General features: G+C 45.0%; 1 protein-coding gene across 2 annotated transcripts; it reads left to right on the top strand.

The window, feature by feature from the left end:
- The first annotated feature begins 23 nt into the window (after positions 1-23).
- LOC142000754 (ATP-dependent RNA helicase DDX19B) lies at positions 24-27416 on the top strand. Of its 2 annotated transcripts, none has more exons than XM_074975278.1 (12): positions 24-166; positions 6974-7022; positions 7562-7615; positions 8617-8752; positions 16826-16918; positions 17740-17842; positions 18954-19068; positions 19866-20043; positions 20587-20824; positions 22247-22409; positions 23431-23622; positions 25547-27416. In XM_074975278.1, exons 1-12 carry the CDS (start codon positions 107-109, stop codon positions 25606-25608), a joined length of 1443 nt encoding a protein of 480 aa, XP_074831379.1. In that variant the 5' UTR covers positions 24-106; the 3' UTR covers positions 25609-27416. The 2 variants fall into 2 exon arrangements, with proteins under 2 accessions (XP_074831379.1, XP_074831380.1); XM_074975279.1 differs by lacking the exon at positions 24-166 and adding an exon at positions 3542-3698.
- Positions 27417-27946: the final 530 nt, after the last annotated feature.

The raw sequence follows: 27946 nt of genomic DNA, 5'->3' as shown, positions 1-27946 counted from the left end.
CGTCTTCCTAGGCCGAGGACAACCTTGAACGTTCCAAAAGCTGTCAGTTGGATGTTCCCAACAGTTACCCTATAGGGCCGAGTGGCAGCACCATTTGGCCCTAGTCATGGACTGGTACACAAGATACCACAAGGGTGTGATTGTCTCACCACGTCTTACAAGGCCGGTAAGTACCTTTCCGTCTCCAAAGCCTTTATAACCAGGGATCTTCCACACCTTGGGTGAAATTAACTCCTCTGCAGAGAGCCTGCCCAGAGCCATGCACCACTTATAGCTCTCTGCACAGGGGTGAATTTCAGCTTCACTGCACAGATGGTCAACTGTACAAGAACTGTAATGTCACATTATATATGTTCAACCCCCCCCCCCCTTTGCATCCTCTGTCAGACTGTGCCTTTGTCATTCAGTTTTACAAGACTATGTACAGTTTGGGAGGCTGGAAGCTTCTGACACATTGTGTCTTTTCATATCTGTACAATGTCCTTTTCTGTTTTAGGTACTCAGACACTATGGAGATGAGCATTGTATAAACTCAGATATATCGTCCTGACATGCTTACAACAGCAGTTTTTACATGCTGCAAACACATCTTAAGACCCTGATCACATGGGTAGCTCGCTACAGAATTAGGGTGGAAGGTTGCTAACATGTGCCAGGGGACAGCAATTGGGGCACTCCCAAACCTCTGATTCGCTAGAGGGTTCTTGTTTGAGGGGGCAGGGGGGGTTTGGTAGTTTTCTATCGCTTCTTTTTTCTTCACCTGTACCTTGATCTACCACCTGGCAATGTTAGTATCTTGATCACAGATCTCAAGATATTTGGTATTTTTTAAAGCCCCAGCTCCTGGAGTCATATAATTATATGGGAATCACCATTTTAATTAAAACTGTATGTGTCTAGTCCTCATGGTGAAGCTTAAAAATGTGATCCCTAAAGGCTCAGAAACCTGCAGGTAAATAAAAAGACCCTAAAACTATTAAAACCCAGACCTTTTATATTTAAAATCTTATTATTCTTAAGCCAATCTCATGACTTTAGCAGCTTGATGCAGGATTTCTGAATGCCTGCATGCCTAAGGGTGAATGCCTAAGGGTGACAACACTGACCTGGCTAGATGACAGTGTAATAACAAAACCTGGATTCAGCAACCACACAGACCTCAGTGAGCTAACATTGGTCAAGCAAAACAAAAGTGGAAAGTTTGAGATGTTGAAGAAGTCACATGAAACAGCTGTGCCTACTGCATGTGCAGGTTTCACTATGTGGCTTCACACTTTTTTTTTAATCATTCTTTTTGGTCATCTTTTGTTTCCAGTACATGTTGGTTGTTCCTCATTTCTCCAGCCCCTCCTAAACGTATTCTTGTATTGATGTTTAGTGGCATGCACAGCTAGTAATTGCCAAGTGGTTTAAGTTGTTTTGAGTGATACCACACACTTCGGTTTGTATGATTTTATTTTAATTATTAGATTCCATATTTTGCCATTATTTTTTTAATGGTGCCGTTCGCCGAACACCCTGGGGTGTTGCAGGGCGCATTCATTACATAAAATAATTATTTTTAGTTTATTTTTGTTAAGGCACTGGTGGCTAAAATTAAAGGTAATGATTAATACAAAAGCAGCGAGGAGCATAAAATCAATGATGACATCTTGTGCACGTAAGGACAATGAACACAATTTAAAGGAAACAGGTCTTGTTCATTGTGGATGTGTTCCCCATTCAGACAGGACCATCTTTTCTATTGAAAGAGGGAGAAGGTGGCTAGGGTATTAGTAACAGGCCTTCACTGCTAGGTCACTGGTTCAACGTCAGCCTTTGCCCCAGCTGGCTAAACACCAAAAGTTAGTGGATGGCAAGTTTTCAGGAGCCTATATGCAATGAGTTTGCTGGGTGTCAGTCCAACTCCTGATTGACAGCCATCATCACAAACCACCAGCACAATTAGCCCCGGCTGATGGTCCCATCAGTGTACAGCGCCTTCCACGGACACCACCAACACCCCATAAAAAAGTAGGAAAGAGAAAGGAGGATGGGAGGGGAAGAGGAAGAAAGACTTGGGGTGGAAGGGGGTGAGGAGAGGCAAAGGGGGGAGAGAGTGAGAGGGGTCAGGGGAGGTGAGAGGAAGGTTAGAGGGGAGAGATGGGGAAGAGGGTTGTGGGAGAGGGGTAGTAAGAGGGGGTTGGGGAAAGGAGGGAGACAGTGAGAAGGGTTGTGGGGATGAGGGTGGGAGAAGAGGGATGAGGACTGGGGGAGAGGAGGGGTAGGTTAGAGGAGATAATGAGGAGTGTTGGGTAAAAGGAGGGAGACAGTGAGAAGGGTTTGGGGGAGAGAGGTTTGGGGGACAGGTAGGTTACAGAGGAGATAATGAGGGGGGTTGGGGGAGAGGAGGGAGACAATGAGAAGGGTTTCGGGGGAAGGGGGGAGAGGAGGGGTAGATTAGAGGAGATAATGAGGGGTGTTGGGTAAAAGGAGGGAGACAGTGAAAAGGGTTTGGGGGAGAAGAGAGAGGGGATGAGGGGGGGACAGGGAGGTTATAGAGGAGATAAGAGGGAGGCTGGGGTTGAGGGCGCAGAAGAGGAGAGGATGAGGATGGGGGAGAGGGGTTTGGGGGAGGTTATAGAGGAGATAAGAGGCGGCTGGGGAGAAGAGGGAGAGGATGGGGTGGGGGAGAGGGGTTTGGGGGAGGTTATAGAGGCGATAAGAGGGGGGCTGGGAGAGAATGAGGGTGGGGGAGAGGGGTTTGGGGGAGGTTATAGAGGAGATAAGAGGGGGGCTGGGGAGAAGAGGGAGAGGATGGGGTGGGGGAAGTTATAGAGGAGATAAGAGGGGGGCTGGGAGAGGATGGGGGTGGGGGAGAGGGGTTTGGGGGAGGTTATAGAAGGGGCCTGGGGGAGAGGAAGGAGGGAAGAGGGGGCGATACTATGCAGGGCTGAGGGAGAGGAGACGAGGGAGGGGATCATGGCGGATGGCAGGGCTGGGGAGAAGAGGGAGAGGATGAGGGTGGGGGAGAGGGGTTTGGGGGAGGTTATAGAGGAGATTAGAGGGGGCTGGGGAGAAGAGGATGAGGATGGGGGAGAGGGGTGTGGGGGAGGTTATAGAGGAGATAAGAGGGGGGCTGGGGAGAAGAGGGAGAGGATGGGGTGGGGCAGAGGGGTGTGGGGGAGGTTATAGAGGAGATTAGAGGGGGCTGGGGAGAGGGGTTTGGGGGAGGTTATAGAGGAGATTAGAGGGGGCTGGGGAGAAGAGGGAGAGGGTGGGGGGTTTGGAGGAGGTTATGAGGGGGGCTGGGGGAGAAGAAACATGGGGATTGGGGGGGAGGAGGTTAGGGACACTATGCGGGGCTGAGGGAGAGGAGACGCGGATGGGGGGGCTGGGGAGGAAGGCGAGAACGAGCGGCCCCGCCGCGGACGGAAGCCAGGTCCCTGACAGTCCCTGCCCGGGCCGGGTGGGAACGTGGCGCTCCCGGAACGGAAGGGCCGCGGCCTGAGTTTCCCGCCGGCCGGGTACAAAGCGACCCCCCGGGCCACCCCCACCCCCCCCGCGCATGTCTCCTTCCCCTCGGCGGCGCCATTGCGGCTGCTGGTCCCGAGCCCCGCGAGCCCGCCGAGCTTCCGCCCCGGCCGCCATCACCCCGGACCATGGCCACCGACTCCTGGGCTCTGGCGGTGGACGAGCAGGAAGCGGCCGCCGAGTCGGTGAGTCCGGGGGCGGAAACGGGGCCGGGATGAGCGGAGGGCAGGGCTGGGGGGAGGCCGAGGCCCCTCGGGGAGCGGAGCCGGGGGGTCTCCGCCGGGGCGGGGGACAGGCCCGGCCCGTCGGGAGCCCGGGGCTCGGCTGAGCCCGGCGCGGGGAGCCGGCGCCGCCTCGCACCGTGGCGTCGGCCCCAGCCCCCCTCCGCCGAGCCGGGAGAGCGAGCTCTGGCCTGGCTCTGCCCCCGGCTCAGCGGGGCCGGGGCCCGGGGGAGCGGCCAGGCGCTCCAGACCAGCCGCTTTCAGCCTCTTTTCGGGGTGCCGGCCCCTCGAAAAACGTTCCCCGGGGGCGCGGCCCCCTTTGGAAGTCGGAGCCGTGGTCGGGGGGCCCCAGGGGGGAGCCGGGCCCTGGCGCGGGGTCGCCGTGGGCGGCGAAGTGAAAAGGCCTCTGCGCCAGGCTCGGGCTGCGAGACCCGCTGGCAGCCCGGTTCCGCTCTGCGGGCCGGTGCCCAAGGCTCCGGTCCCGCTAGAGGGTAAAACCCCGCCTCGCTGCCCGTTCCGGCCGGGCTGCAGCCACGTCCCCGGCCGAGGTGGTTCCTCCAGTTTCGGTAGAGTCCGAAGTATGAGCCCCACGAAGGAAAGCGTGGCCTTTTCAGCCCGGGCCGGAAGGCTGGGAAGGGCAGGGGTGCGAATGAATTTATTTCACCCTACTGGAGGCTTGAAGTGGAAGTCTCACGCTGCTCACAAGTGAAAATTAACGTTGGGTCCTGTGAAGACGTACAGTGATATAGCTACAAAGTGATACTGGCTTCCCAGTTTCAGTCCCCGTCCCCCCCCCGCATCCCATAAACCATGAACAAATGGCACCTTCTGTTTGAGATGCCTGTGGTTAAATGACAGGTTTCAGAGTAGCAGCCGTGTTAGTCTGTATTCGCAAAAAGAACAGGAGGACTTGTGGCACCTGAGAGACTAACCAATTTATTTGAGCATAAGCTTTCGTGAGCTACTGAGCTGTAGCTCACGAAAGCTTATGCTCAAATAAATTGGTTAGTCTCTAAGGTGCCACAAGTCCTCCTTTTCTTTTTGTGGTTAAATGGCCCACCTTGATTATCATACACATTGTAAGGAGAGTGATCACTTTAGATAAGCTATTACCAGCAGGAGAGTGGGGTGGAGGGAGAGAGAACCTTTTGAAGTGATAAACACCCATTTTTTCATGGTCTGTGTGTATAAAACATCCTCACTGCATTTTCCACCTTATGCATCCGATGAAGTGAGCTGTAGCTCACGAAAGCTTATGCTCAAATAAATTGATTAGTCTCTAAGGTGCCACAAGTACTCCTCTTCTTTTTGCAAATACAGACTAACACGGCTGTTACTCTGAAACCTGTGGTTAGAATGTGCAGTGTTCTTGCAGTCCTGTTGTTCCCAGGATATGAGAGAGACAGGATGAGTGAAGTGGTATCTTTCATTGGACAATCTTCTCTTGGTGGAAGTTAGGATAGCAGTGATTTGGGAGGTCCTGATTAAGTTATATTAGCTCACCATTGCAAAGTTCTAACCCACCCTTTATTTTAGGGTGAATACTTACGTTTTTATTATCACCATTAAAGATGGGCAGGCAGGTTTTTATGAGTTTTACAGGAATGCATTAGTAAAACCATGCAGAAGCTTTTCTAGCAGCTGTGTATAAGCGTAGTCCCTTAAGTGCTAAATGAACAGAAATTTAAAATATTTCAGATTGATTTACTTTAGGTGAGGCCCCTTGATCTGTGGGTAAACACTAACTTTTGTTAGGCTGCTAGGCAGTTACTAGCTTGGATTAACATGAGCGTGTGCCTTCCATGTGATACTCTCCTCAATTTGCCTCTCCCAAGAGAGGGCAAAAGAGAGATGATTGACACAACTTGAGTTCTCGATGTGACAGTCAAGCCACATGAATATATGCATTTTCCTGTTATATTAGGAGTTAGAAGACAGCACAATGGCTGTTCCTGTTATGTCTACATCCAGGGAGTGTATTTCTTTGGGGTCTGAGGCAGGGTTGAGATAGCAACTCGGATGTATTTAGTGTGTGTAGAAGCATGAGGCACGTGCTGATTTTTATAGTTCCGGGATAACAGAGCACCAATTATTTGTTCTTGAGATTACTTGGTGGTTGAATCCAAACCCACCATGAGTACGTACGCTTGCTTGCAGAGAATGCCATTGTTGTGTTTACCTATTATCAACATATGGCAATCAGTAAATCTCCAATGACTCATCAAAATTGCAGGGTTCACCACTTTTTCATTTTTAATATCTGGGTCTCAACCACAATCCTGTTAAATGAGCACAGCTTTGTGGGTGTCATTTAGTTAGCAATTACTACTTAATCTACCAGAGTGCTGAGCCCACGGACTCTGCAATACTCAGCCTCTACCAGCCCAAAAACAAGCAAGAGAGACTCAAACCCAGGTTTCCATGTCAGTGCCCAGCTCTTTTGCTAGAAATTGCAATTCTGAATTTGACATGTTCCTTTTGTTGCTTTTGTGATACAATTGGGTCTCTTCAAGGACATACAGGTGGTTAATATGTTACAGAGTATTTAAAGAAAGTTTCTTTCGCTCTAGGGAATACAAACTTTTTGATGACAAGACATGAAGATTTGTACTCTTCAGAATTTCATTCTGCTACAAACTTACAAAGTATAATTCTTTGGGAAGGTGGCTGTTCTCCAAACCAGTGGTAGATGATTACAGAACACTCTCCTTAGACTGAAGGTTTCTCTGATCCTGTTCCCACAGGGTTCTCTATTCCTGATGAAATAAACAACCCTTCAGCTAAATTTGATGGTGGTCTCTAATTTGTAATACTAAGTTAACCATTTTCTGTCAGTAGTTCTGTGCCTGCTGTCAGCTGAAATTACTATCTTGAAGCCCAAATTTCAGATGGGTGATGCATGAACAGAAAACAGCAACATCTTAGTAAAGGTTCTGGTGACTCTTTGGCTCTGACTTCTCTGCTTGAAAAATAAAGTGTAGCAGCTCTCATATCATTGTCTGTCTGTCCTTGCATTGGATATTCTGTAAGCCTCCCCACTCCTGCGAATTTGAGGGTGGATTGTTTCACTTCCTACTATGTTTAGAGATTAAAAATTTTACCACAGCCCATGTTACACTTTTACTGACATCGAGTCTGAAATTGTCAACCTTGAGGAAGGTTCCACTGAGGGCTTTCTTGCCAAATGAAGGATTCCTAAGCGAAACAACTGAAATTTCCTTGTTTTTCCACACTTACAGTTGAGCAACTTGCACCTGAAGGAGGAGAAAACGAAGCCAGACTCCAATGGTGAGTTTATAGCAACTAATGCTGGGTTAGAAAAGAACATTATTTCATGGGTGTTTGGTCTGGACTTTATGGCTTTTGAAACGTGGGAAATCCAGTTTAGCATTCACCTTCCAAAAGCATAAGGCTAAGGAACTACTAGCCTTAACTAAATGTCTGGCTTGAGTGCTTATTTTTTTGTGGTTAGCTTTTTAAACTGTACTTTCACTGTTCAGCGCCTTTTAGTATTAAAGTGGTTCAGGGATTACTATAGTGACCAGAACTGATGGATTCAGGTTGCTATTTAATTCAAATGTTATGGCATGTTTGACCAAGCTGGGAGCAAACTACACTGCCAACATTCTCATGTTATAACCTGGCCTAGTCTTTCCTTTTGTAGCTGGAGCAAAACTGCTCCTATTACTGATTTGGTTTACAGCTTTGTTTTTTACCTAGCTGTAGCAGTAACATTGCCTCTTTAGATGAGCCTGAGATATGTGAGCTTGTTTGGTTCCATTCCATTTGAGATTGCTGCAGTAACCGCACTGTCTCTCCAAATGTAGGTGCTGTTGTCAAGACGGAGAACAATGCAGAGAAGACGGAAGATGAGGAAAAAGGTAAGCACAGCTGAGAAGCACTCTGACAAGGGATAGCGGGAAAACAGTTCATTCTGAACCTCTTTAAAGCTAGTCTACTTCATTTCAGAGGATGGACAGTCTTGGCATCTGCCCAGAGGAGCTCATTCTGATGAGGGGCCTCTGTGCAAGAGGTGTGAAAATACATTACTCCATATTGACTCAGGGGATTGCTATATGGTGATGTCTGTATCTGTCTGCAGTAGTGAGATACAGGAGCAGTTTGTTTGATAACACTATCTGAATTGCCTTCACAACCAGCGCTCCTTAGCCTTTGGGGCTTCTGGAATATATTGCTTTTTTCTTATTAAACAGTTCATAGTCAGTTAGCAAGGGGGTGGGTATTCTGGCTCTTTTGTAGAGGACAACTTAACTTGTCCAAAGTAGGTTTATCTTCTATGGGGAAACTCAAGGATGCAATGGCTATGCTCGCTAGAGGCAGAGATACTAGACTGGGCACTCTTAACACTGAGAGCGTGCCATTCGTGTTAAAACCCTTAGAGAATCACCTGTCCACGCTTGAGACTCACCAAAGCAATATTTAAGGTGATCAGTACTCCTGTACCACCTATCAGTTAGAGGTTTCACTATCCAGGTAGAGAGATCTTAGAAAAGCAGACTCTGTATAGTTGCTCAGGTGGTCTTTAGCCTGTGGCATCCCTCCCCATGGGCCTCTGCATTAATCCATCTCTCCCACATGTAAAGACTCCCTCTGCTAGTTTGAGGTATTTCCTGTTTAACTCAGTGACGGTTGGTCATTGAGTAGAATCCCCTCTTTTAATAATGCAGCTTTGGTTTTGGTGTTTGTTTTTTAATTAGTCTTCTTACAATATCTCTTAATTGTGCAACATCATAGTGGGAGTGACAGTTTATACTGTAACTGTCATAGCTCAGCCAAAACTTCATAGCTGAATGGCTGGTTCCTTGAGCCTCCTGCTCTTCTGTAAATATAAACAACGCTTTTTTTGCTTCCTTCCCCACAGAGGACAGAGCTGCCCAATCCTTGTTAAACAAGCTGATTCGCAGTAATCTGGTGGACACAACAAACCAAGTGGAGGTGCTGCAGAGGGATCCTACATCACCTCTCTACTCTGTGAAGTCTTTTGAGGAGCTGAGACTGTAAGTCCCTGTTCTTCTGCTAATTATAGTCTCTTGCAATGCCGTGATGCAGAACTCTTCCTGTTGGTGCTGAATATCTTGGATTCACCCAAGAGTGATGCTATGAAAGATTTAGGATATTTACAGGTGTTAGGTACCCAGAGAAGTGTTACAGCAACAAAAGCCATAACTCCAGTCATTCAGCCAAATTCGCCGTGCCACATTAAACATAAAAACATTAAATCAAAGATGATTGACTCTTCTGAAAAGTTCTAGTCTTCTGGTGACTAAATTTCTAGGTGTGACCTCTAGGCGCAGCCAGGACATTGTCAGGAAAATGCCAGTTTTCCAGTGCTGAGCATTGCACGTGTTGCAGTGCATTGTGCGGTCACTCTTGTAATCCCTTACAGTGTCTACAATGACACCTACAATCCCTTTCGGTGTCTACACTTGAGCAGAAATGAGCTCAGGAAAGATTTGTAGCTGTCTCAGGCAACAAAGTAGAAGAAGCCAAACTGAGATCTGCATTCTGTATTTCTGTGTGGCCATGTTCCTGTGACTTCAGCAAAGTATGTACAGTGGTCTATTCAACACTTTTCTACCAGATTCTAGACTCCTGCTGTTGAAAACGGATTGTTTACAGCATTTGTACTTTGGACAAGAGTTATAGTATTTGAAAACTGACCTATTTTGTACTTATTACAAATAAGACTGGATATCGCAAAGGTCTCCCATTATCAGCAAGTCTATGGTGAAATGCAAGCTGTATGACTCCACAGCACCCCATCTGCATTTTGCTAGCACTTTCAACATCAGCGATGTGCCATCCTCCATCAGAAGTTGCTTCGGGAGAAGGTTGTGGGAAACCAAAGGGGAAAATTCCAGGACTGAAGAGGGAAGAGAACCTTAAGTGTGCCAAGGAAGTTTCCTTAGAGAACACAAATACAGAAATCCTAGCCTGGGAAAAGAGGGCTGGAGAACAGGGTCAAGACAGTGTTATCCGCTGCAGCTGGCCTGACTTTTAGATTGCCTATAGAAATGGCTCTCAAATACCTCAGTTAAATAGAGTGGAGGAGGGATGAGTCCATATCTTTGCTAGTATTGAATGGAGACTCTTCATGAAGGGTTTGTGGCAGAAAGACCTCAATTTGTGAAGACTTTGCAGCAGAATGGGTCAGAAACTTAAATTATATTTAAACTTAGATATTGAAGAAATACAGCAAAAATGGCTAAAAACCTAAAATTAGAAGATCTCTGAAATCTTTCCCTGCCCATAGAATCTTCATGTTGTCAGATAAATCTTGTCTCTATGTAGGTCTTTATGAAAGCTTATTCTTCTAAACTGATTATTTTTTTGTGTTTTAAATAAATAGTCTCCTGTAGTATTTATGATCCAAACATTCCTGCGTTGTGGTAGTGCATGGTAAGATGAAAATGAAACTGACTAGGAACAAAACTGAAACTCACTAGTTGGAATTTTGTTGTCTGAGCTGAGAGATGCAAAAAATAAACAGCATATATAGTAAATTAAGATTTTTTTAAAAATCAGTTACTCAAAGATGTTTTATGAAATAGGTAAGTATTTTGTAGTTACACATCCCTTTTGATATTAAAACTGCCTTTTAAAATAAGCCATAGTTCACAAATGGACAAGCTTCCTAAGAATCATTATCCCCTTACCCATGCTTGGGGTGGCTTTGTTTTACTATTTGCCTCTTCAAGGTTCTTGTAAGGGGACTCAAATAAGGTTTTGGAATTCTGCAACTCTGGAATAAAAGGGTAAACTTACCATCAAGCAGCTATAGCTGGAAACTCCCCCTCTGACAGACTCCAAAATGGGAGATGTCTCCATTTGGAACCATACATGTGGAATAAAATGGTCCCAACTTTCACTGAGAAAGACCTGTTTCAACTTTACCAAGAATCTGGAACAACCGCTTAAATGTCTAGCTTCTGCTCTTAGTCACTATTTCATTATCACTCCTCCCCACCAGCGGTCTGCTTTACAGCTCTTGATTTGGTAGCTAATTAGAACTTAACAAAAAGAAAAGGAGTACTTGTGGCACCTTAGAGACTAACAAATTTAATTGAGCATAAGCTTTCGTGAGCTACAGCTCACTTCATCGGATGCATTCCTTGATAGATTTCCACTCCATACGGCTAAATTCAGTGCCTTGCATAATGACCGGTTTCAGAGTAGCAGCCGTGTTGGTCTGTATTTGCAAAAAGAAAAGGAGTACTAGTGGCACCTTAGAGACTAACAAATTTATTTGAGCATAAGCTTTCGTGAAGTGCATCCGATGAAGTGAGCTGTAGCTCACGAAAGCTTATGCTCAAATAAATTGGTTAGTCTCTAAGGTGCCACAAGTCCTCCTTTTCTTTTTGTGAATACAGACTAACACAGCTACTACTCTAGAACTTAACAGGTTCCTAATTAAATGTTTAGCTTAGTTTAGATTGGAAATCAATGGAAAAAGCCCTCAGAGGAGAAATGACTTTGTGTTTGTTTTGCAATGTACTATTGGGCCAACATAGTTGTAGCTAGTACAGTTCTGCTTCCATTGTGAACAGGACAGATTTACTTGAACAAATAATACCTGATCATTATTGCATTAGCTCCGGGGTGGCCAGCCTGTGGCTCCGGAGCCACATTCGGCTCTTCAGAAGTTAATATGCGGCTCCTTGTACAGGCACCAACTCCGGGGCTGGAGCTAGAGGCGCCAACTTTCCAGTGTGCCAAGAGGTGCTCACTGCTCAACCCCTGGCTTTGCCACAGGCCCTGCCCCCACTCCACCCATTCCCGCCCCCTCCCCTGAGCCTGGAGTGTCTTTGCTTCTCTTCCCCCCGCCTCCTCCCCCCCCCAGCCTTCTGCATGCCACGAAACAGCTGATTGGGAGGTGCGTGGAGGGATGGGGAGGCGCTGATCGGCTGCCGGTGGGCAGGAGGTGCTGGGAGCTGGGGGGAACTAACGGTGGGCTGCTGACGTATTACTGTGGCTCTTTGGCAATGTACATTGGCAAATTCTGACTCCTTCTCAGGCTCAGGTTGGCCACCCCGCTTTAGCGGCGTTTAAGTGGCCTACAACAGGAGGTAATGCATGAGCAGACAGATTTCAAATTCCAGCTGCTGAGGCAAAAGCAGTCTTGCTCTGTTGATTGCCTGTTAGAGGTTTCCATTCTGGGAAGGGGTATCCCTTGTATCTGAGAAGTGCATAGGTTTCCATTTCAGATAACTGCAAATTAGTTTTTAGACAGTTAGTAAATTAGCATATTTATTATGCATTTTGCTTAGTTTAAACACAAGCAACAGGAAGAATTGCTTGTCTTAAGGTCTTTGGTCTTTTATGCCTGAAATTGGCTTATTTTGAGCAGCTTCTTCATGCTCTGCTTTAGCCTTCATCCCAACTCCTTGCAAGTGTTCTCTGTGCTGACAATCTAATGGTTTGGAAGATTCCTTCCTCCCTCCCTTCCCCCCCCCGCCCCTTTAAATCTTATACAAACTTGTATGAGTTGCAGAATGGCAAGGTTTGTTGTCTTAGATTGCACAGTAGAGCTTGCCTTTAACAGCATGTGCTGAACTGATGGGGGAGGGATGGGAAGGGATATTTAGATGAGCTCCATGACTGATCTGGTCACTAACAGTAAATGAAAAAGCAAAAACATTTTGTATAAAAGTCTCCATTCCTCTCTTTCCCCCTCCCCCCACCCCCAAGTGCCTTCCATAAATTGAGGGAAGATCAGACTGTGTATTCCGTATAATGTCTATATTAAAAAGCAACCAGAACACTTCCTGAAAACTGAAACAGTTCTGGTTTTGTGTATCAGAAGGAGAGGTAAAGAGCTCAGACTTATTTATTACAATTCACCTTTAAAATTGCTTGCGAAGATACAAATGCCCATGAAGAGCACAGGAGGAAGCCAACCCATTCTTCCTCTGCCAGTGACATCAGTCCCAAAACAATACTCTGATATCTTTACTGTTCTTCCTGCCTCCATCTTCCCATTAAATACCTGCCCCAGTTGTTCATGGAGCTCTTTGTGCATCAACTGAAGATATGGTGTATAATGATAAACTTTTAAAACTGGGCTAGGAAGTTCTACTCTTGAGGTTCTATTCTTAATTGCATTGGTGATCTTGTTTTTGTCCTTTTTTTGGAAATGGGTCCCGAAAGGAAACCACCCTGACAGACTTTTCACCTTGAAACATTACAGCTTCGCCTTTCTAAGCTACCGCTTTGTAGCTGAATGACTGCAAACAGGCTCCTTAGATCATATACCTTGACTGTCTGGCTTTTGAAAGATGAGAATTGATCTAACAATCAAAGAAAGTTAATGTTGGGCGCACTCGGACTAATTGAGTCTTGGTTCTGCAACTAGTTGTATCCTTGGCAACTGTTGCAGAGAATTGGGCTTTGTAGATCCTTGCTTTTGAACTAGCACAGGGTTGCATATTCAAAGAGCTTTTATTTGAGCCACAGACTGCAAATAATACGTGCTTCTTAAAAAGGATGTTGAATCGAGTAGAGTGGTTTAACAAGCAGGAAAAGTGTGGGCAGGAAAACTGCTATTTGCTTTTTGGAAATTGCTGCTAAGCAACAGTAACACCTACAAGAAGCAGTTCAACAGGTCATCGGTTAAGAGTTTACAAATACAAATATCATAACTTTAATTTTAACTTTAATTTTAGATTGCTCTTGAGTCTCCTTAGATACACAAGTGTCTGCTCTGACTTGAAAGCTTTCTTTAACAATTATAGGTGCCTTGTTAATAGAAGCAGATAGTAACTTTGGCAATTGAACACTGTGGGTGTCACCACTGCACTTAAAATTGAGTGCCATCGTATAGCTGTGTACAAATCAATAGCCTGAATCCTGCTGAGCTAGGCTTGCCATAACTTGCCTCTTTCGCACATCAGTCAGTATTTACTCTCATTCTTAGAGGTTGAACATCAAAAATACAAAATCTTAAAAGTGACGTTTACAAAACTTTAATGTTAAATGGCCTTTGCAATCATGTCAAACGTCTTCCTGTTCTGGTACCTCCTTTTGGACTAGTGAGTCTGGCAGGGCTGATAACTGTGGTGCTAAGACGCTGCTGATAGGGCTTCACGGCGACACGGGAATTGCCATACTGGATTGGAACAGTAGTCTGTCTAGTTCAGTATCTGGTAGGCGTGCCTACACAGCCAGCGGTTCTCAACCTATTTCCCATTGTGGGCTGCATATGCAGCTCTCTCTGTGTTATGTGGGCTGCATCCACACAATATATATACTACCTGTATGGCCCTGAGAATGTCACATGGGTGATGGGCCACTGCAGTGTTGAGAACCACACTGCTTTAGAGGAAGGTGCCAGGAACCCCATGATGGACAGTAGTGGTATAATCAGTGTGACTGAAGTGGAGTTGCTATGTAATTTATGAACACTGAGAGACCTGGTCAGTGAGGGGAAGTTGTTGTATATTGGGTTATAAGACTTCCTGTGTGAATGCACTAGCATAATAGGGGGCTAGGAGAAGAACAAACATAAAGGCAAAACAGTGCCACCCCAAGTGTTTGGTCAGATGTTGCTTATCTTGGGAGCCAATTACAAGACAATGGCATGCTTCCAGGCACCAGTCCAAAGTGACACAGCTGTTTTGCCAGGCTGGGAACTAGAGCTTAAAAGGACAGTAAACAGTTAAGCTCCTCTCAGGAGAGGAAGGGGCAGTGGGTCATTTGTCAGGTGCTGTTCCTGATGAGAACAGACTGGTCCTGCAGGAGCGCCTGAAAGCAAATGAGGCCTTCCCTGCTCCCAGGGAATGGGAAGGCAAGTTTAGTCTGATTTGGTTTTACGATCCGTTTTCCATTAAATGTTTTTGTTCTAAATAAATAATACTTTGCTGCATGGAAGATGTGTGATCACTGGTTGCCACTGTCATTGCTCCCAGAGCGAACAGAGAAAACTGCAGATACTGAACATAAGTCAGACTTTGCTGTGGTTATCACAGTTGATACGCAGGAGACGGCAGCCCAGGGCCCGGGCTGAGAGCAGGAGAATGACATGACTCCATCTCAGGGAAGGTGACTGCTGACGTCCTGAAACTGCAAGGGGTGCACTCGAGGAGACCAGGAGGGGCCAGAGGTGCAGTTAGCCCAAAAACGGACACAGCCTGCTCATAGGGGAAGTTCCTTCCCAACTCCATTAGTTCGGGTATGTCTACACTGCAAAAAAAAGATCTGTGGCAGTGAGCGTCTGAGCCCAGGTCAACCGACTCGGGCTTATGGGGTTTACGCTATGGAACTAAAAATAGCAATGGTAGGCCCTTGGGCTGGGGCTCTGAGACACCCACCCCCCCGGCCGGGTTTCACTACTATTTTTAGCCCTGTAGTGCAAGTCCTGCCAGATGAGTCAGTTGACCCAAGCTCTGAGACTTGCTGCCATGGTCATCTTTTGCAGGGTAGACATACCCTTAGCAGCTGGCTTAAGTCCCAAATCATGAAGGTTTATATCCTTTATAAAATTGTTTTCATCCTATATAATGAACACAATGTTCTCATTTATATACATATTGAATTCATTAAGATTTTAGTCTCAATGATACCTTTTAACAGAGTTTCCACATGTTAACTATGTTGTAAAAAATGTTGTCTTTTATCAGTGGGTTAAATTTCTTGTCTTTTTATTGACTGTTTCCTTGCTCTTGTATTGAGAGGGTCAATAAAAGCACCAGACTTACCTTCTCTAGCCCTTTCATTCACTGTGCCCAGGCCCTCAGGTCTCCTCTAACCTTAATGTCCCCGTCTATTGAATCTCTCCTCATAAAGAAATTTCTTCAGTCCTCTAATCCTTTTTGTGTATGTCTCCGAACACTCCCTAGTTTGGCTATCTTAGACACCAGGTGACCAGACCTGCACAGTGTTCCAGATGTGGGTGCACTACTGTTTTATAGCGAGGTACGATCACACTTCTAGTATTATTTTCTGTTCTATTCTTTGTACATCCTGACACATTTGCCTTTCTTGATCACTGCTACATACTGAGCAGAGGTTTTAATTGAGCTGTCTGCATTGATGCTTAGAGCTCTTTCTTGAGTGGTCGTTAATTTAGAACCCAGGAGTACATATTGTAGCCAGATGACTCCTTCCAGTGTTTAATATTCCTTAAGGTAAAAAATAGGGTCTTATTGTATCTTCTTGGTTCAAATAAATATTGGGTTCACAGATGTTAATCACAATATCTAAATGATCCTTTGATAGGCTACTAAGTACTGTATTTTGCTCTTAAAAGTAACTAGTTTATTCATTGATAAAACAAGGAGGCACATAGTCTTGAAATATTTCAGAGTAGCAGCCGTGTTAGTCTGTCTTCGCAAAAAGAAAAGGAGTACTTGTGGCACCTTAGAGACTAACCAATTTATTTGAGCATCCGATGAAGTGAGCTTATGAAAGCTTATGCTCAAATAAATTGGTTAGTCTCTAAGGTGCCACAAGTACTCCTTTTCTTTAGTCTTGAAATAGTGTCTCTTTGCTTCCCAATCTGTTTAGATGCTAACATTTGATCTAGTGCTTCTGTTCCTCTCAGAGGATTGCTGTCCAGAGTTTCATGTGTATAAAGCTGTGCTGTGGATGGGGAAACCTGTTTATCTGACCCTCCCTTCAGTGGCTCTCTGCAGTTACCAAACAACCAGGACTCCAAGTGGGCCAGAAGCAGGCGATCTCTCCTGTGGCCGCTAGATGGTGCTGCAGCATCACCTTTTCCCATTCTCTGATTTATCCAGAGTTTTGATTATCTGAACTGGCCCTCGTCCCAATTAGACCAGATAAACGGGGTTCTATGGTATTTCTCTCTTTTTTAGGGTGTGCACAAGCTAATAGTGATTGGGTCACAGATGAACCACTTTGTTAGCAATGTGGAGAAGAAATGGCTTGCCACAGTAGTTTACTATTGGTAAATGTAGTAATAGAGGCATTGCCCCAGGCCTACTGGCTGTTAGGGTTTGCTTTTCAGGCTCCTGCCCTTCACTTGCAATCAAAAAATCCCCCGTTGACTATAGTTCCTGGTTCTAATGCTGTTTTTTAGTAGTTCAGAAACACTTTACTCTTTCTCTTTCCAGGAAACCCCAGCTCCTGCAGGGTGTCTATGCCATGGGCTTCAACCGACCGTCGAAAATACAGGAGAATGCTCTGCCCATGATGCTTGCTGAACCGTACGTATCCTTGCTTTCCACTTCCCCTGGGAAGTGGGGAGGGTGGGAGAGCCTTATGTACCATTACTGTTAAACTGTAAACGCTCTCTGGCTAGGGGACGGCCTACTTGAAGTGGCGTTGAGACACACCAGTGGCCGTATGCGCTGTGTTGATGGGACTCCCTTTCCATGGGACTGTACTGCTGAAATTCTTTAGAATGCTGCCTGGTTACCCAGCAAACTTCCATAGGTCCCCATAAGCACCCTTTTCCTAGGGCTTGCACTGCATACTCGGCCACACTGAAGACAATGCCGTTCTTCCTGGCAGCAGTACAGCTGATCCTCTTGTCCATATAGGGGGGATAAGGCTGTTCTGCAACAGCCCTGCATAACTCCTGGACAGGTCAGAGCAGTCAAAATGCCGTGGATGGGGTCTCGGTGCCCTTTTGGTGAAGAGCATGGAGTAGTGCAGCTAACACTAGGGGGAGATGAGCAATATGGAAAACATCACAGCAGCTTTCCCTTCAAATCTCCCTAGCCCATAGAAGCTGCTTGTGCCAAGCTGAAAGCGCCCTGCAGAAAATTCACTTGTGTCCTCCTCCTTTTGTAATCCTGCCCTTATGAAGCTAGATGGTGACTTCAGTTTGGATGTGGCCAAGATGCAGGGCCAAATTAATCCAGAACGTATTAAAATCCCTTATCTGTGGCTGCCATTCAGTTAATGTAAGCCATGTTGCCAAATCTCTCAACTGCGTATCTCATATTAGCTGGTCATATAAATAATGGATTATATTTAATCTTGTGCCAAAGTGTTTAAAATGTCCCCTTATGTGTTGATCCAGCCCACAGAACCTGATTGCACAGTCTCAGTCTGGTACTGGTAAGACAGCTGCCTTCGTCTTGGCCATGCTCAGTCGAGTTGAACCCGGGAACAAGTATCCACAGGTAGTGACTTCTGGAATCTAATGGTTGTGCTGGTTTTTAGTTGTAGTGCACTGCCATCTAGTGGAGAGAAGCTATATTCCTTTGATATGACACTGGTAGCAGCTACATAGCTTCAACTTCCCAGTGTGCTGTGGAGTCTGAGCACTGGGGAGCAGAGGCAGCAGAGTTGAAAATGCTGATTCTTTTGTGCAGAGGTACTGGGTTCTCCCAGCTCCCCTGACCAGCCCAGTTCCTGTCCTCCCTGCTTCTCTGCCCCCTCTGTCTTTCTGTACCTGTAACAGCCAAACTGGAGTTACAGTGAGCAGCTGTGTTGGGATGGGGAATATGGTGGGGCGTGGGGGCAGGAGCAGGGTCTGGACTGAAAGAGAGAGGATCTGTACTGACGAACCACCTGTGGTTGAGGAGCCCTGAGAAGTGGAGAGTAGATGGGGTGTTGAATGGTTTGTTTCTTGCCTCGTCCAGTTTACATTGATACCCAGTCCAGCACCCTAACACAAAGGTAACAGGGCTTTTTGCACAGGAGTTGAGAAAATTCAGTTTAGGAAGCTAGATGATGTTTCTAACCACAGCTCCGAAGCAATGCAGAGTAGAGTTCCCACTTTCAGGGAGTAGGCAGCAGCCTAGGATTCATGTCGGTTAGCTGTTCTGCAGAAATGGACTCGGCAGTTTTACCAAGGCAAGAGCTTCCTTGCTAAGGATGCTGTGTTATGTTCACTTCGAGCTATATTCATTAGAAATGTCCCTTATAAAAACATATCTGTCTTTGATAATATGGCACTTTGTTTGGCCATAGTACTGAGCACCGACGTTCTTAGCAGAGTGTTCTGTTTACATGCTTATGTGGGCAATACAAAACATACAAGCCGTACAAAACTAACCGGTACATGACGCTACACATCCAAACTAACTTCCTTTAATTGGGAGAATTACTAAAAACCACTGTTCAACTGATGAGTGTTAATGAAATTTACCTAAAACAGTAAATGTTTTATCCTAAAATATTGGTCATCTATTTGCAGAGGTGAAGTTTCACAACTAAATGTATTTCACAGGAAAGTGTGACAATCTCCTATGTGGCAATCTAATATACTCTTATCTGCTTTCCTTCCAGTGTTTGTGCCTTTCCCCAACATATGAGCTGGCACTTCAAACAGGAAAAGTAATTGAACAGATGGGAAAGTTTCATCCGGAGCTAAGACTTGCATATGCTGTCCGAGGCAATAAATGTGAGTGTGAGGGGAAATACACCCCCTTTTTTCCAGATCTAACCAGGGAGACTTACCCCTTTTTCTAGTGAGGTGTGCTTATGGGAATTTAATGCATTACTTTCTCTTAACATTTGCAAATGATTACACTGGGTTTGACATCAGATACTCTTAGCACAGTTGGCCTGTCAGGTCTGAGTGCTGTATAGAACATGAGCTGGTGTAATGGGACCTGGAAGCCGTAAACTGGGCATGGAGTGGGAGTTGGACAGTTCATGCTCTGGGTTTTTTACTTGAGTTTCTTCCTCCATCTCCTCAGAAAATAACTGAACTATGTGTGAAATGGTAATGGCTGTTGAGCTTTATTGGTGGCTGATCTGTTTTGTCCAAGTGGATCTTTCATATTGTGGGTTGCTGGTGCAATCTGCATAGCAGATAATTATAGATGCTGCTTGTTTGAGATGTAGGCACTCTATAAACTGCTAAATTCATGAAGTTGGGGAGAAGTTGTGGATCTTGTGCGCTTCAGAAGGGGTTAGTGTCCTGACAGATTACCTCCCTTACTAAGAGGAGGGTAAGACTGGGAAAGCAAGTTTGGATGCTGCAAAACTGCCCTAAAGAGGATGTATTGACATCTGTTGCTCTGGCACTAATGGGACTGTAATTTTTTTTTTAATAGCAGTCTCCAGAGTAGGGGAAGAACGCTGAGCAAGAGAGTAGAGTGTGGAGTAACATACACAATGATACAGCTTTCACCTTCTCATGGAAGCATTGTGCACACAAATCTCATGAAAGCCTTTCTTTCTGTCTACTAACAGTGGAGAGAGGTCAGAAGATCTCTGAGCAGATTGTAATTGGCACTCCTGGTACTGTCCTGGACTGGTGCTCCAAACTGAAATTCATAGACCCCAAGAAGATTAAAGTGTTTGTCCTGGATGAGGCTGACGTGATGATAGCAACTCAGGGCCATCAAGATCAGAGCATCCGCATTCAGAGGTAAGGACCATCCCTATGTTGTCATCTGGGCAGTCTGAAGAAAGGGAAAGATTCTAGTTCACCTCCACCACAGCCAGTTGGTTTCTCTCATTGGCCTATTTAATGTCCCATTTCCTCTTCATGGTTGCAGGAAGGGCTCTCTTCCAAATGGCAGGACGTGATTATTTGCTGGTGATTTAACCACTAAGGCCACAGGCTACAATAGAAAAACACTTAACTCTAATCCAGGCAGTTCATAAAGCTAGAAGTCAATTGAAGACAGACATTTAATTATTTCAAGGAACGAGAACAGCCCTCCCTATCCCCTGAGGAGGATTCATTGCTTAAAATGTCCAAATTTACCTAGAGGCCACTGGCAAATTGAGTTGGGATGTGATTAGATATACATAGGCTAATGTTCAGAAAGCCTAACAGACTTAAAAGGCTGATTCCAAAGGCTTGTAAGTGACTGTGAGCCATGCTTTGTTGCTGGGCTACCATAGGTTCCAGTTGGCTGATGGCTTCTAATAGGGAAACCCTAACTTGCCTTGCCTTGCCTTGCAGAATGCTCCCCAGAGATTGTCAGATGCTCCTATTTTCTGCCACCTTTGAAGATTCTGTATGGAAATTTGCCCAAAAAGTTGTTCCCGACCCCAACATCATCAAACTGAAGCGAGAGGAGGAGACACTGGACACCATTAAGCAATACTATGTTCTATGTAATAATCGAGATGAGAAGTTCCATGCTCTCTGTAATATATATGGAGCCATCACCATCGCCCAGGCCATGATCTTCTGTCATGTGAGTCGTTCTGGAGAATGGAGTGACCTTTGCCACGCCCTAAACAGAAGGGAGCTCTCGTTAAAAACAGCCCCATTCTGAAATAGTGTCTGCAAATGCCAAGAATCCTAGTGACACAGACTCCTTGCAAGATGATCGAGGGCATGATCATTCTAGGAGCACAAATGAGGAACGAGCCCCTCATTTTGTCTTGGAAATGGAAAAATGCAGGAGGGTGGCTGGAAGAATAGGCCTTCTCGGGTTCTCTCTAATACTAATTGCCTGTTGGTCCTATGTCTGCTGAGGCTGGAACCCTGCTAACAACAGTTATTAAAAACAATGTTCCTAGTGTAGTTTTGCTTACTCCTGTGGACAGGGAGTTTCTTAAAATTGTGATAGCCAAACTCTGCCCCATGAGAGTCATGGCAACCATGCTGGAGCCATCTAGCCCCAGCTGGTCTTAAACATGTTTGTTGCTTGCATGGTTCTAGCCATCGTGTGGCTATGTGGCTCACTTCTGTTTTTCAAGTGGTCTTCCAAAATCAAAGCATTTGGGGTTCTGTAAACCAGTAAAATACGTCTCAAAACAAAGTGTACAACAAAATGATAAAAATAAAAGCAAAAAGGCTTCAGTGGGGTGGAAAAATAAGTCTTGTAGGTAAAAGGTCTGCCACTGGCTTGTGACCCTGCTGGACCTCAGCTTCCCTCTCTGTAAAATGGTGATGATACATCACAGGTGTGTTGTGGCACTCTGAGATTCTTGTATGGAAGCTGCTGTAATTGCAAACTTTAATTGAGGCCAATGGTGATCAAGTAGCAAAACTTAGCCCTAGATAGGAAGAAGACTGGTTTGTTAAGGCACGTGTTCTGTACCCAAGTGTCCATTAGAGTGAAGAGCCATTTCCTGCAGTTTTGAAATGCAATGTTTGACATAAGACTTTGAAATTCAAGATGCCAGTTAATTTTTATAGCTGCTTGACTCAACCCTTCTGCAGAGATTCTCACTGGATGGTCTTAAAGGGATGTTTTCAACCTGAAATCTAGCCAATTTCCAAAAGTGAATAGTTCGTGGTACCACATACTACACTTGTCCCAGTCTTCTTGGTGCAAGGCATGTGGTCTTACACTAAGTTTCCTATTAAGTCTTTTCCTTGTTGCTGAGAGACCCAGACAAGCAATGGAGCCTTCTGACTACACACAAAGAGCTGTCCTGTGTAAAAGGAAATAGAAAACATGTCTCTAAGCTTTATTGTAATGTTAGGCTTTCAAACAAACTGGAATGGTTTTTGTTCTTTGTTCCTTTTAAACTATGATGCTAGAATCCTGGAACAAGCAGAGTTAGAGCCCTGAGCATTCCCTTCTGTTAAGAGAGGCCTGTTCCTGTTTGAAGTTCAAAAAGTGTCTTCCCAGAAAGATCTTAATTGCTCTTGCTTTACATTTCAGACTCGTAAAACAGCGGGCTGGCTGGCAGGAGAGCTGTCAAAAGAAGGTCACCAGGTGGCACTGCTAAGTGGCGAGATGATGGTGGAACAAAGAGCTGCGGTGATTGAGCGTTTCAGAGAGGGCAAAGAGAAAGTGCTGGTGACCACAAATGTCTGTGCCAGAGGTAGAATACATTGTCACCGCATCTCGGGGAAGCGAAGCGGGTACTTGTACTTGAGACGAAACTATGCAGTCTGGTGACAGAATACAAAATATTGCTGTACCTCCTAGAGAAGAATTTGTAATCTGTGTGCTAGATTTGTACAAAAGAGTCCCTCACAAAGCCATTCCAGGGAAGACTGACAGATGAGCTGTCCCCCAAAAACTTCTGGATGGTCCTTGACGTGTGTGAGTTGGGTTAGGTCAGTCTCTCCTGGAATGGCTTAACACAGGATTTCCTTAAAGGTGACCTGAAGTAGGGTGAAGAATCTTCCTTTCCACCAGAGTCTCATTTCTTTCTGTCCTTTGGGCTCACTGAGGCATCCTATGGCTCTGCCCTTCCCTGCCTTGGCTTGTCGGCAAACAAATGTGTGCCCTGAATTTTCTCAATAACTTCATTTTCACTAGTGGTCAGGCAAAGGAATAAACTCCAGTAACAGTCCGTGCTGCAAGTTATAGCTACAAGGGGCATTCTGGACACTGCTGAACACTTAAACGAAATAAGTTGAATGGCTCTCCTAGCCTGGCTGTTGAGAAGTAGGAGGGGCAATTGACTATATTTTATAAGTAGTTGCAATTTTATTAGCCTTTCTAGGCACCCATAAACCTCAAGGTGTAGTTCTGGTATGAAACCATTAGGTAATGCAAAGGTGCTCAGTTTAAGTGTATTATTCATCCTCCATTTGATTGCATCCTCTCACTGTGATATCTTAAAAGTTCCTCTATACATTTCCAGTTATCCCTGTAATTTTTGCTGAGTGCTCGCTCTTGACATCGCTGCAGGCTTCATCATGGCAGGTAGCTTAACTTTCCACGAACCCTGGCGGCAGTAATAGTACATTTCTGTGAAAGGTGTTGAAACGAATGGCTCTAGGTAAGCCCTAGATTCTGGGATCAAAACACTGGAACAATCCTGGACGAAAGGTGCTCTGGCTTAAAATGGGCGAAAGGGAGAGTTGTAATATCTCTAATGCTTTCCTCCTCAGGGATTGATGTAGAGCAGGTCTCTGTTGTTATCAACTTTGACCTTCCTGTGGATAAAGATGGCAACCCAGATAATGAGACTTATCTGCATCGGATTGGGCGTACGGGTCGTTTTGGCAAGCGAGGACTGGCTGTTAACATGGTAGACAGCAAGCACAGCATGAATATTCTGAACAGAATTCAGGAACATTTCAGTAAGTCCCCTTAAGCTTCCTTTCTTTTGCGTAGGTACAGCATTATTTCTATAGAATTTTGAGCATCTGTGTTTCAGACAACCCTGACTCTGATTCAGATTTCCCAGGCGCCTGTGGTCTTGGTCTTTGATTAGGCTTAACAGAGTTTTGCTTTGCATACAGTCTGTCAAGGGTACCACTGCCCTTTATGTAGCACCTTGTTTCAAAAATAACATTGAGAAAACTAGGGGAATAGCCAGTTGTTTGTATACATTCGAACGGGCAGAACTTCTGATGTAATTGTCTTTATTTTAGAGTAGAACAGTGAGTACTGTTTAAAGGGCAGGTCTGATAGCCCATTTTGGTACATATGAATAACTTCTACATCTGTCATAAGACAGTAAACTTCCAAAGTGATGCATGACAGACGTGCCTGGGAGATCTTGCTTGTGTTCTGCCATGTCAGTCCAGTTCTCATTGGCTAGCTGGCATCATTACTAAAAATGATATTCCACAAACCATAATGTTTGAATGCCCCTCTGCTTACAATAGACATTCCTCCTCCTCCTCCTCCTCCACCCCCCGCTCCCCCCAAGAAATTGCTTCCAGTCTGAAACTTGAGTGACCCAGTGATCTAGAAGTTACAGATCCAGAGGTGTGGTGTGTGCCTCAGCCTGTAGCCAGTCCCTTGGAAGTGACTACTTTAGTGGACCAAGCCCTAGGTACCCACACGGTTCCACTGGGGGAGGCCAGTGGCCTCTAAGGGCTTGTCTACACTTACTGGTAGATAGGTGCTGCTGCAATCAATGCAGCGGGTGTCAATTTAGCAGGTCCAGTGAAGATCCACTAAATTGATGGAAGAGCGCTCTCCGGTCGACTCCGGTAATCCACCACTCCGAGAAGAGTAAGGGAAGTCGATGGGAGAGCGTGGTGTAGACACCGTGGTAAGTCAGCCTAAGACCCGTTGACTCCAGTTACGTTATTCATGTAACTGAAGTAGCGTAACTTAGGTCAGCTTACCGTGGTAGTATAGACAAGGCCTAACGCTTCGACACTGGGCCTTTGGGCACTAGTGAACCCTCTCTGGCTCCCTGCAGTGAATCCAGCCAAGCCAGACTTCTGCAGGAGGTTTGTACTGTATTCCTTCAGGGCCTAATGCTCTGTATTTGCCTTAAGCCCAGACAGTTTTTCCAAAACAAGGTAACAACTCCTGGCGAACAGATTCTGAAAGTCCTTGGGTCAGAATAGAGAGGCAAAGATTCAGATAAAGTTCAGAATGGCCAGTGTAGGGTCAGGGCTCCCTTGAGCCATGCTGCTGAGGAGCCATCTTGGCGTGCTCTCCCCATCTTTGTCCCTCCTGTCCTTAGTCCCAGGTGTGTTTGTCTCTCCAAAGGCCAGCTCTTAACCCTGCCACCTGATGCCTTTATTCTCCAGCTGGGGCTTTTGCTCAGGTTCCCTGCTGAGAGGTGGGGGAAAATCTCCTTCCTCTGTTGGTTGCTGGGTGTGAACCTCTTGGCTGTTGGGTTTCCCATTGCCTTTCTGGATCCTCCACTGATTTGGATCCATTTCAGCCCATTCTTTAAACGACCGAGTCTTCATACCACTCCAGATAGTTATGTGACATGACACCTCATGTCCCTCGCTCTGTCCCAAGAGCAGCTTTTTAACCCTTTACATTCTACGCATAGCAATACAAAGCACAGAGGGGAAACTGAGGCATGCATAAGAATCATGTTTCCAAAATTCCCACTTCGTCACACTATATTGTTGAGACTTGATTTATAAAACTTAATTCTATTGTGTCTGTCATGGATTGGGATAGATTCATCTTGTGACAAGAACAGAAGTGGGATTTAACGCAGTAAAGTGTGACCCTGCCTCATCTTCTGTTCTCCCATTGTATAGAGTGCACTAGTTCCGATTCCCTTCTAATCTTCTCTTGCAGACAAAAAGATAGAAAAACTGGATACTGACGACTTGGATGAAATTGAGAAAATAGCCAACTGAAACGCAGCTGCTGGAACTGATGTACGCTCTCCTGTGGTAGCTCTCCCACTACAATTGGCTCAGCGTTCAGATTGGCACACCTTTTGGCCAGTCATGAAAAGGACTCTTAAGATATAAATACACAGAAATTACCTCACTTTAAAAATTGCAGTTGGACTTAAAATTGTCGCTCTGCGGAAGAAGAGGAAATGTTTACAGAGGCTTTTAACATTTCTTAGTTTAGCCTTAAAATGGAAATGTTTTAAATTCTAAGAAATAGATTTGCCAAAAAGTGGCCAATACGTAAATATCGAAAGGAAGAAAACAAATGCTTTATTTGGTTAATTGGGATGTTATTTTTTAACATATGTGATCAGTAAAACAAAACTCAACAGCCAAGTATATGGACATTGACTTAAAAACCAAGGCAGATGGTTTTGGCTAAAAACTAAACTTACATGAAATAGAACTTCTTTTTCTGGTGCTGCCTTGTGCTCTAAAGGTTCATTTCTGGCTTCCTGATGGATTTGCCTTGCTTTTCCTTAAGTAGATTGTCCAGAAGATCTCTCCACTAGCTCATATTCTCAGATAGTGGTGCAGTGTTGCTTTTGCTGGGCAGTATTTTGTTTTTAGAATGGCCACTATTCATAAAGCAGTGCAGTGGTTGAAAGTGTTAATTAACTACTGTAGAAGTCATATGATGCATTTAACCTTGCCAAACCAAATCTTGGTTCATGTGGGTGGGAGGGATCAGCAGTATAAAGAGGACTGTACTAATCAATATCCCAAATAAATTCACTCCGACAAATGGTAGTGTCTCTTGATAGGGGAGTGGGGGTTATAGTTACCTTTACGCAGGTGGTGCTAGTTTTAAAATGCTGCTGTTGTCAGGGCAGTTCCACATGAAGTCTCATACGGAGCTGTCGGACTCTACCAATCAATAATGGAAACAGGAATATTTATCTGGTAAAAAAAAATTCTCATAGCTTGTATTGACCAAAAATACCCTTAAATAGAACACCAAATTTGCCTGTTACAGCATGTTTCAGTACCACAGTCTTGAGTTAAATTGCTCAGCCAAAATACTGATGGGAAGCACTCCACTTTCATTGTGCTTGTATCACAAAGCAGACAGGTCATCAGTCCCTACACACCTTGCCCCAAAGGTGACCCTTGCCAGTGAAGGTTTTATTTAGAACTTCTAAGTTTGGGCTTTTAGTTGAGTTGGGACCACTTACCGTGCACAAATGGAAGTTTGTGGGTTTTTGTTTCCCCCCCGATTCCAGGAGAAGTAGGCTCCTAAATGTTAACTTTGTGGTGCACCGTTCTTTTGGGAAAAGTGGACGTGTGTGAGCAGCCATCGGACTGCTACTCAGTGCAGGAATCACTTCAAAACAAATGTATAAATTGTAAATTGAACTATAAATTTTCTTTGCAATTTTGGCCATCATATTCTGTTCAAAGACAGGAATGTTGATCCTTTTACCAAGTAAAAAAAAGGCTCATTTAAAATGTACCTAAAATTTTAGGAAATTGTGCACCCTTTTATCAATTTGTATAGTCTTTAGTGAAAAACCTGTTAAAATTAAACTTTTTGTATTCTGGGGTGTATCTATTTTTATTCTGTTGAAAACCTATTTAAAGTGGCAGGTGAGTGAGTGCTTGTGTGTAGAGTGGAAGACTTGTTTCAATCACCTACTTTAATAGTACAGCTGAATGACCTTGTGACAGCAGTGCATTGGGTTGAACTGTCATGAACGCTGCTGCTGGTCCTGTGTGCTGTTTGTAATGTACTTTTAATTGGAATAAAGAACACGTACTGAACTGTGCCTCGGTTAGTCTTTGACTCTGGCATCCCTGTTTGTTCTCTAATGTCTTGTGTAGAGGACTTGATGGAGATGGAGTTCTGGCAGTGCTTCCTATTGGAATACTCCCAGGTGAATTCCACTGTGAAATATGAGATTAGTGTAACTGAGCTGCTGTATTTCCCAGATGCTTTCAGTGTCAAGCTATGGCAGCATCCCACCAGCCATTTATCATTAAACTATATTGGATAACGAATGAGATCAGATTAATTCTATTCTTCCCTAATGTCTCTCTTGATGCCAGGATTTTTCCTGGCAAAGGCCTTAGTGGTAACTAAGCACTAAAGGATAAAACTTGAATGAGGTAGGTGCTAAATTTAAATCGTCCATGGCCATTAAGGCACCTACCTCTTTGTTCTTGGGGAGCCACTCAAAATACTGCTGCTAGATCTTTCCAGCCAGTCACCCTGATCATCCCCTTCTCTTCACTTACTTTCTCCACTGGTTGTCCTTTATCAGCTGCCTGGCCTGGCCTGGCCTGTCCTTCAGCTTAG

Source organism: Natator depressus, chromosome 18 (genome assembly GCF_965152275.1).
Source record: "Natator depressus isolate rNatDep1 chromosome 18, rNatDep2.hap1, whole genome shotgun sequence".
Lineage (NCBI taxonomy): Eukaryota > Metazoa > Chordata > Testudines > Cheloniidae > Natator > Natator depressus.
The sequence above is the reverse complement of the archived record's forward strand: the minus strand, read 5'-3'. Positions and strand labels throughout refer to the sequence as shown.